The sequence below is a fragment of the Protopterus annectens genome, chromosome 14.part0, assembly GCF_019279795.1.
Source record: "Protopterus annectens isolate FY-2018-M chromosome 14.part0, PAN1.0, whole genome shotgun sequence".
Lineage (NCBI taxonomy): Eukaryota > Metazoa > Chordata > Ceratodontiformes > Protopteridae > Protopterus > Protopterus annectens.
Window position 1 is genome coordinate 512,894,206 of NC_056748.1, and position 14,431 is coordinate 512,908,636.

General features: G+C 42.4%; 1 protein-coding gene across 1 annotated transcript in view; it reads right to left on the reverse strand.

The window, feature by feature from the left end:
- Nucleotides 1–1,731: 1,731 nt before the first annotated feature.
- Nucleotides 1,732–14,431, reverse strand: part of ARMH3 (armadillo like helical domain containing 3) — a 2,648,735-nt gene continuing 2,636,035 nt past the window's right edge. Inside the window, exon 24 of the mRNA XM_044055591.1 lies at nt 1,732–2,445. Within this exon, the coding sequence (XP_043911526.1) occupies nt 2,353–2,445 (93 nt within the window). The 3' untranslated portion in view covers nt 1,732–2,352. The remainder of the gene's footprint in view (nt 2,446–14,431) is intronic.

Genomic DNA, 14,431 nt, shown 5'->3' on the forward strand with positions numbered 1-14,431 from the left:
AAGTTAGAACTATTTTAAAGAAGCTACAGACAATTTAATATAATAAAAAACAGGTACTTTATTTATGGTGAGCTCTTCCCCTTAGTACAAGGAACCCATGACAGAAGGACAAAGCTGAAGATTCAGAGGGTGAAGGGGACTTGACTCCTTGCCACCTCCCTGCATGCATACTCCTTTACATGGCTGACAAAAGTAAGACAGTATAATAGTTAAAGTGTTTACCCCACAGACACAAGGTACAGAGTTTGATTCTTGGGAAGCATGTCTAGGCTAAAAAAGGCCCCCAGAGGTCATTGACCTTTTTTAACCTAAATTACCCATGATACAACAAAAAAAAGTTTGAGAATGAATACACTGCAATTGCAGAGCAGATTGGGGGAAATATTTTCTCTTGTTGAGTAAAACTGAAGGTTTGTGCATTAATACTGATGACCAGTGATGCAAAATCTTACCGAGGCAGAAACCTCAGCTTGAGCAAGTGTAGTACGAAAAGTGAGCATGATGATGTGCTTGCTCTACTATCATAGCAGCGTCTGTATAATGGGGATCTTATAAAGGAAAATCTCTTCCATGTTATAGAAGGTCTCACTATAGGCAGGGATGGTAAGGCAAAAGCGATCCTGAAGAATACTAGAAGGTCATCGGATGTTAGATGGGTAGACCAAAAAGTCAGACTTGGCAGCATTCTAGAAAAACATTTAAAAATACCAGTGTATACAGAGGTGGACCCCATAAAAACATTTGTGAAGAGCTTTCCTGAGCAATGTCACTTGAAAGACAGAAACAGAAGATGAACCACCTGCTTACCAAGTCTTCCTCCAAAATATGTTAACCCCCACCTTGTCTACTTGCCACTATCTGCCTCCCTGTGAATATGATTTACTATCTTTGTCTATGATTCAAGATCTCAAAAGCACAAAATTACCCATAACTCTACCACCAATTTTGTAGATCAAGAAGTTAGCTTCTTACTAAATTAAAAGTCATTATGGATTACTATGTCCATCTAGACTACATTCTACAACACAATACAAATTCCAAAATCAGTACCGTTTCACTGTTTTTACCACTCTTAAATTCTCCTGAACTCAAACACTGCATGCCTCACCACTTCTGCTCATAATTTATCTATGCATTTAATACCACCACTCCTCTTTCTGTACAGAAATGCTTCTAACTGTACCCACTTTTTTGTTTCAAGTAAAGTCCCTACATCCTTAAACATGTCTTTTTCTGAATTACATCATTTTCCAATGCAGGCAACCTTTCAATAAGATGCTTCTGGGCCTCTTATAGCTACTACCAGACCAAACATTCTTTATAACACAGCACAAATATGACAGAAGATCAAAAGGTATTATTTCACAATTTGACAGCACCTAAACTCAATATGCAATATTACACTAGAAAAAAAAGGCTATACAAAAAATTAGATGACTCATCTGACTTTTAGGGCAGTGCACGGATGGCAGAAGAGAAAACTGCCAGTTTTTATGAAACTACAAGAGTGACTGATAATTAACAGGATAATCTCCTGGTAACTTTGCAGGTACAAATAGTGTGCTGTGGTGTGTGTGTGTGTGTGTGTGTGTGTGTGTGTGTGTGTATATTTCTTGACATGCCCCAAATTCAGCAACTTTCTTTGTTCTGAGTAACAAGCATCACAGCAGAGAACAGCTGATAGCAAGTTGCCTCATGTACTTCTGCTGTAAATAAAAGGGCTGCCTCAGCTGGCTGATCACAGAGAACATTTTATTATGAGGAGAAAAACAGGATTTGCTATGTTCAGAAAAAAATGTCACTCCAGAAACACTGTCAGTTTAAAAAAAAAAATGTCACTCCAGAAGCATTCACATCAGTTTCACACATTTTAGTTCCTGGTTACCAAATATTAATTTCTCAATACTCAAACACAATGCAGAGAAACTTTGCCTTTAATGATGTAAGTATAACTGATGTATTAGTCCATCCTTGGAACTTTCAGCAGTTGACTGGCTATAAAAAGATGCAAAAATGATGCAGTTTTGTAATAATATCCTACACTTTCAAACCGGTCATTTCCAAGGCCACACCAACAAAATCCAGAAATGAAAATAAGAGTGGGATGACTTCACATAGCTCAGGCTAATAACAAGTCACACTGGTGCTGTCTCTGACCACAGAGCTGTAACCTTTTTGGAAGCCAAAAATGCCATGCTGGAATCCGTTCCTCTGACAGGGAAGCTGATGTTTTTGGTGTCACAATCTAAACGCACAGAAAGAACCTACAAAATGAGACAGCAGTATTTGCCTCTGTGCATCTCTTTCTTTTTTCCATCTGTGGCAGTTCTTAATTCACAGATTCGGTCTGTCTCAAGAAATAGTTGAGAATTCCCTCAGGAGCACCTCTTGGCTCAGAGTATTCAAGGCAACATTTTTCCGTACATTTATACTTATGGAACGTACCTGAGAAGAAATTAAAATATGATGTTAACTCAGTAAAGAAATCTGAACACTTAAAAAAACAGAATTTGAACAGGCTGAGTACTACAAGTTTAAGGTTTAAATACATGACATGGAAATGGAATCTCATTCTACAATCAAGTAGACACTTCATGACGTTAACTATAGACTATAAGAGATGGCAGACAAGGATATACTGCATTCCATGCGAGTGGGGCCATCAACAGTAACTATTCTAAACTAGGAGTGCTACACCTCTCCACTGTATCCCATAATGCAATGAGCTAACGCCCACCTTCATATATGTGGGTGTGCATGGTGAAGCTAACTGGAAACCATGGAACCAAGACTACAACATCAAGATAGGGAATGGTACAAAGAGCTGTTACTGAGGAAGGCCACCCTCCTACAGGTCTGTCATTATTGTAACTACATACCTTTCATATCTGATATAAGTGGGGCCATCCTCTAAGACAACATCGCAAGCTCCACTTAATAGGAAGTGCTAGGTCAAAATACTCTTATAGCAGACTGGCATCAAAAGAAGCTTTGAATTTGGAAGCAAAATTCAGTTTTACAGTGCTTGGTGAAGGTGTTCAAGAAGGACAAAGCAGTGGCTGCGAAGATATCATCCACTGAAGCATTCTTTAAAAAGAAAAAAAAAAAGACTGATGAGTAAGCCAAGGACATGGCAGAATGGGCCTTAGGCTGACCAGACAACTGCTTGTCAAGAGAAATACAGCACCAAAACCGAGTGATTTAAAGATCTTCTCACTCAAAAACATGGAATTGCAAAACACACAGTTGAGAATGCTTCCTGACAGATTTGTGTAAATAATATCCCAACTGCTGAAGAATATTGAGACAGTCTAAGATGTACTCTCCATTGTTAACACAGTATGGGAAAAAGCTGGCAAATGAACTGACTGATTACAGCAGAACTTAGCCTAAATTTGGCAAAAAAAGAAGTGTTAGCTTGACCGAAGATACAGTCATTGTGGAGATATTAAGGAGGTTCAATACACAGTACACGAACCTCAGAAATTCTCCTGGCAGAAGTAATAGTCAATCAAAAGACTGTCGTTCTAGATACAAACTTAAGATCTACTAAAGCAGGTAGTTTGAAAAGAGTTTGGGTAGCTAAAGAAGAACTGGCTCACATAACAAAGGCCTTAAAACCAGAGTGACCATCAAGAAAGCCTTAGACACTTAGATCAAACGAAAGCCATCTTTGGGAATAAAGGTGGTGTGGCCACTTAGGTGGGGAATAGGCCAATGGTCTTAGCCTTATTTGGCATGAAAAAGAACCTAGAGTAAAATCCTACATACTCTTCACTGGTGGAACCACCTGGATTGCTGTTTACCTTGAGAAGACACAACTCTAACTTTGTTGCCTTTTTCTGAAATAAGCAGATCTTGTGCACCCATCAAGTCCACTACCTATAACTGGATGGGAGTGAGATAAATTTGGCTAGGGTGTAGAAGGGGAGAATGGCATTGAAGCAAACGGAATTCAGTAACGCATGGTAATGATATTCCCTCACCTAATGGTTAGGAGTGACTGAAAACCACACTGACTAATAGAGGAACAGTCGACAACCAACTGCTTCTGTGGACCTCCAGATGGGGAACAGTGGTTGTCTGATGACTGCTGGGAACCACAATCTTAATTGTTGCCACCTTTCCATAAAGGGTGGAAAGAGCTGAACCCTTTACCTGAGCCTTGACTGTTTCATCCTCAGTGAAACCACACTTGGTACCTATTCTTCTAGAACCTACAGAAAGAACACTGCTTGGATGAGTACCTAAGACTAATTGCTGGTTATCCTCTCCATATAAGCTTGGACTTCAGGGCTAAAAGCAAAAGAACAATGAAGGAAGCATTTATGAAAGTTGCCTTGAAGTCCTTTGCAACATTAGAGGTGGACCCAGGCTTGATAATGGACAGAAGGCGCTCGACTACCACCCATGCCAAACTTTCTGCCAGATTGAAGGCCATGTGCAAAAGGCAGGCCATCATCAAAAGCATGTATGACTAGAACAGCTTCTTCTTATTCAGACCATCAGAAAATCACTCAAAAGTAGATGATTTCTTATTGGAAATATCTTGGAAGAATTCCACTGTACAGTCCAGATAAAGCGACATCTTCAAAAAAAAAAAAAAAAGGATGAGGACACAAAAACACTTGCCAAAATGGTTGACTATCTGAAATAAACTTCTAGGTAGGTGAACTTCAGGACTCTGTAGCAGTCTTTTTTAACAGTTGTGGAAGAAATCAATGGATCTGGCTTGAGATTCCCTGACCAAAATCATGGCCAGTGTACAAAATCCATCAGCACATTTTTGAAACAGGAGCTATTGTGTCAGAAATAGTCAAGGCAAACTTAGTAGCCACCTTAGTGATAGCCAAGCTGGAGGAAACAACACAAGAAAGACTTCTTGGTTGATCAAGTGTCTTTCTGGAGAGGACAGAGGATCAGTGGGGGCCATCCTTCCTTCTGCTGCATCAATCCCTGTATCTCCCCAACTTACGATCATCTGGGGAGATGATGGTGAATCTATGCCTCATAATTTTCATTCAAGTCAGAAGTGGGAAACTCTGAAAGGGAATCACAATGGTCTTCTTGCTAATTTGTGAGGGGAATCAGACAATGAATATGACAAATGTCGATGCCCAACAGCAGAATAATGGACTCTACAAGAAGCTTTAGTCCTACTATCCTTCTTGGGAATCTGGTAGGTAGGTAGAGCAGCATAAAAGCGTGGACCAAAGGGTGAAAAAGTACAGTTGTGTACACTTATCATAAATGTAGATGTTCAAGTGTATTCACTGTTGCAGTCATTACTTTTGGGTAATCCTGCTGGCAGGTTGCCCTCAGTCGGCCAGAATTCCAAAGTCTTGGGTCCTGTGTCGGCTGCTGTCACCCCTTCCCTGACGTCAGGTAGTCAGGGGTATAAAAGCAGCAGCCGACACCATTTTCTTCAGTTTTTCTTGCCCCAGATGTCAGGTGCCCCCTAAAAGGGTAGCCCAAAATGTATATATATATATATATATATATATATATATATATATATATATATATATATATATATATATATATACAAATTCATGCACCAATATAAATTTTACCTTCACAGAAGGAAAGATAAGTTCCAGCAGAAAAAAGGGGGATGGCGGGTGGGTAACCTGGACTGCAACAGTGAATACACTCGAACATCTACATTTATGGTAAGTGTACACAACTGTACTATGTTCTTTGTGTTTCACTGTTGCAGTCATTACTTTTGGGTAGAGTCTCAAAGCTATGGTTGGGTGGCTGGAGCTAAACAGCATTAGGAGTGGCTATGAGGCCCTGCAGAACTGCAGTGACAAAGCCTGCCCTGGATTTAGAGTAGAGTGGCAGATGATAGTGCTTTGTAAAGGTATGCAGTGAACTCCAAGTAGCAGCCTCTAAAATGTCTTTGGTTGGTACTCCCCTGAAAAAGGCTGCTGAAGTGGCTGCAGCTCTGGTTGAATGTGGCCTAATGCCCTTAGGCACTGGCTTGCCATGTTGAAAATAGCAGAAATGAATGCAGTGGCCTATTCACTTTGAAATAGTCTGCTTTGAGATGTCCTTTCCTTGTGATCCTGCAGCATATGTCACTAGTAATTGCTCTGTCTTCCTGAAAACTTTGGTTCTGTCCAAGTAGAATCTAAGCTGTCTGTGTACGTCCAAGGAATGAAGAATTCTCTCCCCCTTGTTCTGTGGATTTGGATAAAAAGTTGGCAGATGAATAGTTTGGTTAAGAGCCACACTGGACACCACTTTAGGCATAAATGTGGAGTTTGTCCTCAGAGAAACCCTGTCCAGATAAAACATGATAAAAGGTTCCACAGCCATGAGTGCCTGTAGCTCTGAAACTCGTCTTGCAGAAGTTATTGCAAGGAGCAGAGCTGTTTTCGAAGATAAAAACTTTATATCAGCAGTAGCAGTTGGCTCAAAAGGAGGCAGGGTGAGTTTTTTCATGATGTAATTGAGGTCCCATGCAGGTATTGGTGATATCCTTGAAGGCCTTAAATTTTTGCCCCCTCTGAGGTACTGCTTTAATAAAGGATGAGAAAAGATTGGTGGCTCTATACTTTAATGAACCAAAATGGCAGAGGCATGAATTTTAATTGATGAAAAGGATAGGCCTTTGTCCAGCATCTCAGTTAAGTATTGCAAAATCTGAGGAATATTTGGTACAGCTGTATCAGTTCCTTGTGCCTGGTTCCAAGCACAGAATTGCTTCCATTTTCCAGCATAAGATTTTCTAGTACTAGGCCTTCTGGCTTCCAAAATGACATCCATCACAGCTTTACTGAGAGATGTGTTTTGTATGATTACATTATCTGCCATGCTGCCAGGTTTAAAGTCCTGAGTTGGCTGTGCAGGATCTGACTGTTTTGCTGGGACAGTAGATGTGGTATATGAGGTAAGGTCCAAGCTGGGCATTGAGACAAGTTCCTTAGGATTGGATACCAGTACTGGCGGGGCCAGTCTGGGGCAATCAGTATCATTTTTGGTTTCTCCTGTCTGACCTTTAGGAGTACACCTTAGGGAGGAGTGGCAGTGAAGGAAAGGCATATACTGATAGGTTTTTCCACCTGAAAGATAGGGCGTCCATTTTCCATGCTTGTCTGTGATAAGTCCTTGTGCAGAATCTTTTTAGTTAGTAGTTGTGAGGGAAGGCAAATAGATCCATGTCTGGGCATCCCCATTTCCTTGCTATCATGCTGAAGACTTGTGGATCCAGCTGCCACTTGTGGGGATCCATGAGCTTTCTGCTTAGTTCTTCTGCCAGAGTATTTTCCTTTCCTGGCAAGAACTGTGCCTGCAGATGTAGTTGTTAAGTCAATGCTGTGTTCCACAAAGTCATGGCTAGTCTGCAAAGGGGGTAAGAATGTGTGCCCCCCTGTTTGTTTATATACCACATGACCGTAGTGTTGTCTGTCTTTATCAGTAGTTGTCCCGTATGAAGCAGGTCCTTGAAGGCTGTCAGGGCATTTTGAACATCTAGCATCTCTTTTTGATTGATATGTAGATGCATTTGGTTTGAGGACCATGTGCCCTGAATGCATCCTCCTGCCATGTGGGCCCCCCCCCCAGGCATAATCTGATGCATCCTTTGTTAATGTCTGCCTGACTGGGGGTAATGTGAATGGCTGTCCCTTGTTCTGGTGACAAGCCTTCGCCCGCCATCGAAACTCCTGTTGCAGGCAGGGAATGAGAGTAATCATTGTCTCCAGGATGTGGCAATGTTGAGTCCAAACACTTTTTAGGTACCACTGAAGTTTCCTCATATGCAGTCTTGCATATGGAATTAGTCGGATGCAGGATGCCATGAAGCCCAAAGCCTGCAGAATTTTTCTTGCAGATAACTGGGCCTTTGTTGCCAACATTTTGAAATAGGTAGTCAGTTGCCTTTGTTTGTCTGGCGTGAGATAAGCCTTCTGGACAGTTGTATTTTAGCTTGCACCCAGGAATATTATCTCTTGAGAGGGTACGAGTTTTGACTTCTTTTCGTTGATTGTGTACCCTAGGCATGTTAAAAGCCTTTTCACAAATGCCAGAAGCTGTAGTAGAATGTTCTTGTTCTCTGCTTGAATTAAAACAGTCGTCCAAGTAAGGATATATTTGTATTCCTCTTTGTCTGCAGAATGCAATTACTGGTGCCAGGCACTTTGTAAAGACCCTGGGCACAGTAGATAAGCCAAAGGGCAGTGCAGAGAATTGGTAATGCATTGAGCCAGCCTTGAATCTGAGGTATCTTCTGCATGACTGTCTGGTCTGATTGGGACATGCAGGTATGCCTCTTTTAGGTCTAAAGTCACAAGCCAAGCATTCTTGCCCAGCATGGGCAGAAGCTGCTGCAAAGTCAACATTTTGAATTTTGGTATATCCAGGGATGTGTTCAGAATAGATAGGTCCAGTATTGGTCTCCAGGCCTTGTCCTTTCTGGGCACCAAGAACAGTCTTGAGTAAAATCCTTGTCCTTGCTCTTGCTCTGGTACTTGCTGAATGGCCACCATGTCCATGAGGGATGAGGCTTGTTTTTGTGCCTCTGCCCATTGATTTTTTGGCAGATCTGGCCAGTCGTTTGCCTTTGGCAGGGTATGGAAATGGAACTTGTAGCCTTGTGACACTATGTTTAGAACCCATTCGTCCTGGTTTATAATGTGCCACATTTGAGAAAAAAAGTTCTAATTTTCCCCCTAAGGGTGCTGCCAGGAGATAAGTGCTTGGTGCAGGCAGGGGGAAGTCATTGGGACTGTTTCTTGTAAGGTTGAGATTTATCTTCTCCAACTTTGGAGGTAGAAGCACCCCATTGCTTTGACCTGTATAAACCTTGCGCCTGGGATCTGCCTCTCGGGCATCTGGATCTGCACCTTTGAGGTCTGTCTGACACAGGAAAGGACCAATTCTTTGTAGACCAGTGTCTACTAAACCTAGGTGGCTGTACTTGTAAAAAATCTTTGACAGTTTGCATGGATTTAGTTTTGTCCTCCATTTTCTTTAACACCTCTTTTGCCTTAACACCAAACAAAGTATCATGCTGTAAAGGTGCATCTAATAATTTAACTTTCACATGATCAGGCAGATTTTGTTCCTTTAAATAAGCATGCCTCCTAATTACAGAACCCGTAACTGCGGCCCTGCAGGAGGCCTCCAAAGAATCAAAACCACATTGCAAAGTATGCTTTCCAACTTGTTCAGCTGCATGCAATAAATCCTGCATTTCCTTACTTTCTGCACATTCAGAGGTTAACAACATTTTCTGTTTAAGCAATGCCATGACATGTTGCTGATATTTGAGCATATGAAACTGACAGTTTAAGGCTCTTTATAGCCAAAGTAGCAGATGTGTAAAAATTTTTTCCCCATCTATCCAGTGCCCTAGAATCTCTGTCAGAGGGGGTAGGGTTTTTTGCAGTGGAAGCCTGAACTCCTCTGGGACCCTGTGAAATAGTCTCTGGGTCTGCAGCAGGGTTTTTAAAAAGGAATTTATGAGAGTCAGGAACCCTGTAATATCTATCAGGCTTAACAGGAGCTGGAGGTAAGGAGTCAGGGGTTAGACTAGTCTCCGAAAACACATAATCTACAATGTCTAACACAGGTGGAATAGCTAGAGGTCTGTGTTGAGGTAATAAAAGGAAATCTCTGAGCCACTTTTTAGATTCTGAAAAATCTTGGCTCTCCCAGTGAAAATGCTCCTTCATGGTATGCAAGGTTTCCCCAAATGAATAATACTCTGGAGGAGAAGCTGAAGGTATAGATTCTTCAGCATCAGAATCCTCATAGGGGGGAAGAGAACATTCCTGATCAGAAGAGGAATCAGAAGAAATAGAAACCTGATCTGAAGATTCATAGTCAGTCTCTTGCCTAGGCCTCTTATTAGGAGGGGGATGGGAACCCCTGATCAAGGTAATCAAGTCTTCGGCCATTTTGAGCATCTGTTTTTTGGGCATAGAGGCCTGTCCAAGTGGCTCTTGAGTTTGTTTCTTTGCTTCAGAAGGTGCTTTAGTCTTTGACTTTGAAGGTGAAGTCGGTTTAATATAAAGATGTTTAGGTCAGAATACACCCTCAGAAGCCGGTGCCTGCTCATCGGCTCCAGACCCATCTGAGGGAATAGTATCCGAGGCTCCAATACCTTGAGATTCCAGCGGCATGACCGCCTCCACATGGGAGTCGGTAGCGGCCTGCGACTCTAAAGTAGCGGGCATCACGGGCTGCGAAAGCGCCTCACTGAGAACCGGCGACTGGCTTAGGAGAAGCTTCGTCTTTGGTATTGGGCCTTGATTGTTTATCTCTCTCCTTTTCTTTGCATTTTTTGTGAACTCCGGTAGTCGGATGACTATCCGACAACATTTCTGTATTATTAAACCGGCGTCCAAAATAGTTTAAAGCAAAATCATACAGACGCTTAATAGTGCGTTGGTTAAATCTAGCACAAAACCAACAACCAGAAACGTTGTGATCAGGGCCTAGGCAAGGGATACAGTAAGAATGAAAGTTCTTATGAGGTATTTGCTTCCCACAACAAATACAATTATTCAATTTTTCTGACATCGGTCTGGAGCAAGAAAAAAGTTTCCCCAATGGGGTACTTAGCTTTATTGAAGACTTCGGATCTGAAATTCAAACACGAAAATCTCAGGAGTCGGCCGACCGGCACTTGTGAACTGCTTCTGCTTTGGGCACCACGCAGCAAGAAAGACTGAAGAAAATGGTGTCGGCTGCTTCTTTTATACCTCTGACGACCTGACGTCAGGGAAGGGGCGACAGCAGCCGATGCAGGACCCAAGACTTTGGAATTCAGGCCGACTGAGGGCAACCTGCCAGAAGAATTACCCAAAAGTAATGACTGCAACAGTGAAACACGAAGAACATCAGGGGAATGGCAGAATGGGTGATTGGGATAATCCAAACAATGTCAAAGTTGAGGACAAACTCAACCTCCTAGCTGAAAACCACAGCACCCTATCTATCAAAGTGGGAAAGTTCAACAAGTGTAATGATGACGAAGAGGAAGATGTCAATAAACTCCCTGGTCAAAGGTGCAAACTGGTCGGCAGCAAAATAGAACATGCCACAGATGGTAGTGACAAACTCATTGACAAGGGATCACTTGGCGTCAAAACGGGAGATGAACTTATGATACTGCAGCAAAAACAAAGATGCTCACTAATGCTGGCTTCAAGGCAGTTGAAGCTGCAAAGACAGGCTCTGAGGAGAAAAGTCAAGGGACCTTGAAACCAAGAGGGATGAAGAAAAGTGGCACACTAGCCTGAGAACTTTGAACAGCTCAGAATTCAAACAATTGCTGCCGCACCTGAACAGCTGCCTCCACTAGCTTCCTGTAATCAAGGTTTATAGTCAAAGGATTTGAAGCTTAACTCAGTGGCACAGCCTTCAGAAGAGAGGTCTCAGAGGTAATCCTTGCCTCACTGTCTGACAATGATTCAACAGAAGATAAGGCCTGAAGAGAGGTAGAAATGTGATGATCAGAAGGCACAGTCAAAGGAATAGATCTGTGGAGGACAGAAATAGAGGCCCCTAATACTGGCGGATGGCTGAGAGTTTGTAAGATCACACTGGTGTCTTAACTTTCTTGTGTTGTTTGACCTCAGACATGCTGAGCTCACCGTTCCATTGAAGTCAAAGCTGACTTTTGCCTCTCAGCCTTGGAGAGAAATAAGGATGAGGTCAAAGTATTGAATTCCCTTCAAGCTTTAGAGGGGCCAAAATGTAGGGTTAATAAAGCATCAATCACCAAAGAAGTCTGGGCAGCAATATCCTGTGCATACAAGCACAGCCAAAGCATTTTCTAAGTGACGCCAATAAAAGATGAATGTAAATTACTTGCAAGTGTTGCAATCGTCTTCGTGATGTCTCTAACCTAAAACAGATAATGGATGTAATTAGCTCGAAGTGGGATTTTGTCCTCAACAGGGACACTTGTGAAACCCTTACCTCATGTTTGCAGAAAAAGGGTAAGTCCAACATGTCAATATGAAATGGCAAAAAAAAAAACATTAGCAACAACAAGAAGCAACACAAAATGCAACAAGAACCTCCACAGAAGGGACGAGAACCTCAGGCCAGTCAAAGAAATGCACAGAAACTGTACAAAATATTTCTTTATAAAAAGAAGCAAGAGAAAAAAAGGACAACTCCTCTTTGCCTCTCTAAATTTCTAAGATTTGAAGGATTTTAAAGATCCTTAAGATTATTTTTGTGGAAAAGGGAAGCAGATAAAGGCTCAATGGGTGAGGGAAAGGGGAGAGAGAGCAAGAGAGAGACTAAACAGGGGAAAACTCCGTGCAAAAGACACTAACTGAGGGGGGGGGGGTTACTTATGAACTAAAGAGATGCTAAACTAGGCAAAAATTCCAGAAAAAATAAGCAATTTCCAACAAAACACTGGGGAGCCTGGGGCTGTTAGGAAACCAATACCGAGAGAAGCACAGCAGCAAATACCTGGAAAAGGCAACTAATATGGTGCATTATGGGATGGGGGGATGCAACAGTCAGGGAAAGTCTGGAGTATCAAGCAGGCCTAATGCCTGCAGCCTCAGTCCTAGAAGTTTCCACTCCTATGAGATCCTGAAATGTATGCAGATGCTAAATGCTCAAGACTGAAAGAGTTGTAACAGACTCACTGTCACATTAGGATGCTACACAAAACAGTAACTGTATATGTGTGTGTGTGTGTTCATAGGTGATTACTATGCTAATGGCCCTAGGGCCTTAACAAGCCTAGCCATGTAATACCCTTGTTCCCTAGTTGACTAAGGTTAGATGGTCGTTGTTAGCATAGCAAAACAGTGATTAGCACCGGCTGCCCTTATCCATGAGGGACACAGCTGTCACCCCATGGTGTATTTGCAGCATCCATCCAATTGTCAGGGTTGCACTTAACAAGGGTCATTGAGGAGCTATGCTTCATGTGAAATGGGAGTTTATTATAGAGGAACGGCAATCTCTGGGAGACTTATATGTCTCTCCAACATGTTCTGTTTATGTCACAGGCTAGGTTAAGATCCCTGGAGTGACTGACTCTTGTCCCATTTGATTTGCAGACATGCATTTCTATTAGGGCAGTGTCAGAGATCACTCTGTAGGCCAGGCACAGGTCACCTCTCAGTAGCCTGTAGGATACAGTGTACAGAGACAGGCTCTTCAATCTTTCCATGTAGGTCATGTTTTGGAGGCCCTCAATTTTCTTGGTTAGAAACCACTGTGGTCTCTCCAGTAGTTGCAGGTGTTTGGTTAGGTATATGCAAAAAGGAGAACTGTACTCAATCAGTGGTCTAATGAGGGTCAAGCATAGAGGAGTTATAACATCCTTAGTCTTGGATGCAATGCCCTTATTTATGGGATACACATTGTAGAAGGCTTTCTTTATCAGTGTGGAGACATGGTGATCAAAATTTAAATTGCTGTCAATCTGTGTTCCAAAGTCAGTCACCACTGTGTTTGAGCTTGGGGGGGAGGGGTGCTATCTATAATGTAATCTGCATGGGCCACTTCTTTGTCAAAGAAGACAATGATGCACTTTTTTGCATTTAGTTTTAGACCGTGACTCTGGCAGCATTCACTAGTTTGTGTTAGGCCCTTCTGTAATATGGTAATATCACTGCACCTAGTTTTCAGTCATCTGTGAACTTCGTAAGCCACAGACCACCTACTTTCACCTGGATGTCCGATAAGTAGATTTCAAACAGTAGAGGGCCCAGCACAGATCCCTGTGGTACACCACTAGTAACTGGTCTACTGGTGGAGGTGGAATCCCCAACTTTGACAGTATGCATTCTGTCGGTGAGCCAGTTACCTACCCATCTAGTGATGTATGGGTTAATCCCCAGCTGGGAGAGTTTCTCAATGATACCAGAGTGGGGGATTGTGTTTAAGGCCTTGTGTAAGTCAAGACAGGTCATATGTACTGCTTTGCCCTCATCCAGGGCTATGGTGATATTCTTGAAGTCTACCGTATTTAATAAAAAAGACCTGCCCTGAACAAAAACAAACTGGGTTAGGTCAAGAGTTTGGAGGTCTCCTATGTCCTTATTGTTAAGGTCTATGATGATTCTTTCCACGGCCTTGCAGATAAGGCTGGTTAAGCTTATGGGTGTATAGTTCCCAGGGTCAGTTGATGGACTCCTCTGTGTAAGGGGATTACTGTTGCTGTTCTCCACTCTACTGGAACAAAGCCAGTGCTCAGGTTGTGGTTGAAGGGAGTTCCAAACGGTTCCGCTAGGTCTTGTTTTAGACTATGTAGTAAGCAGCCTGGATGTTATCTGGTCCCATGGAGGCTGTGTTTTTGGCTTTGTAGAAGGCAGATATTACCCGCTCTTTGGAGATGCTAGGTAGTGGACTCATGACAGGAATGCTTTGTTGTGTGTCTGGTGGGGGTGAAATTTGCACCAAATCTGTCTACCAGCAGGTTGCAATTTCTTTGGGTTCA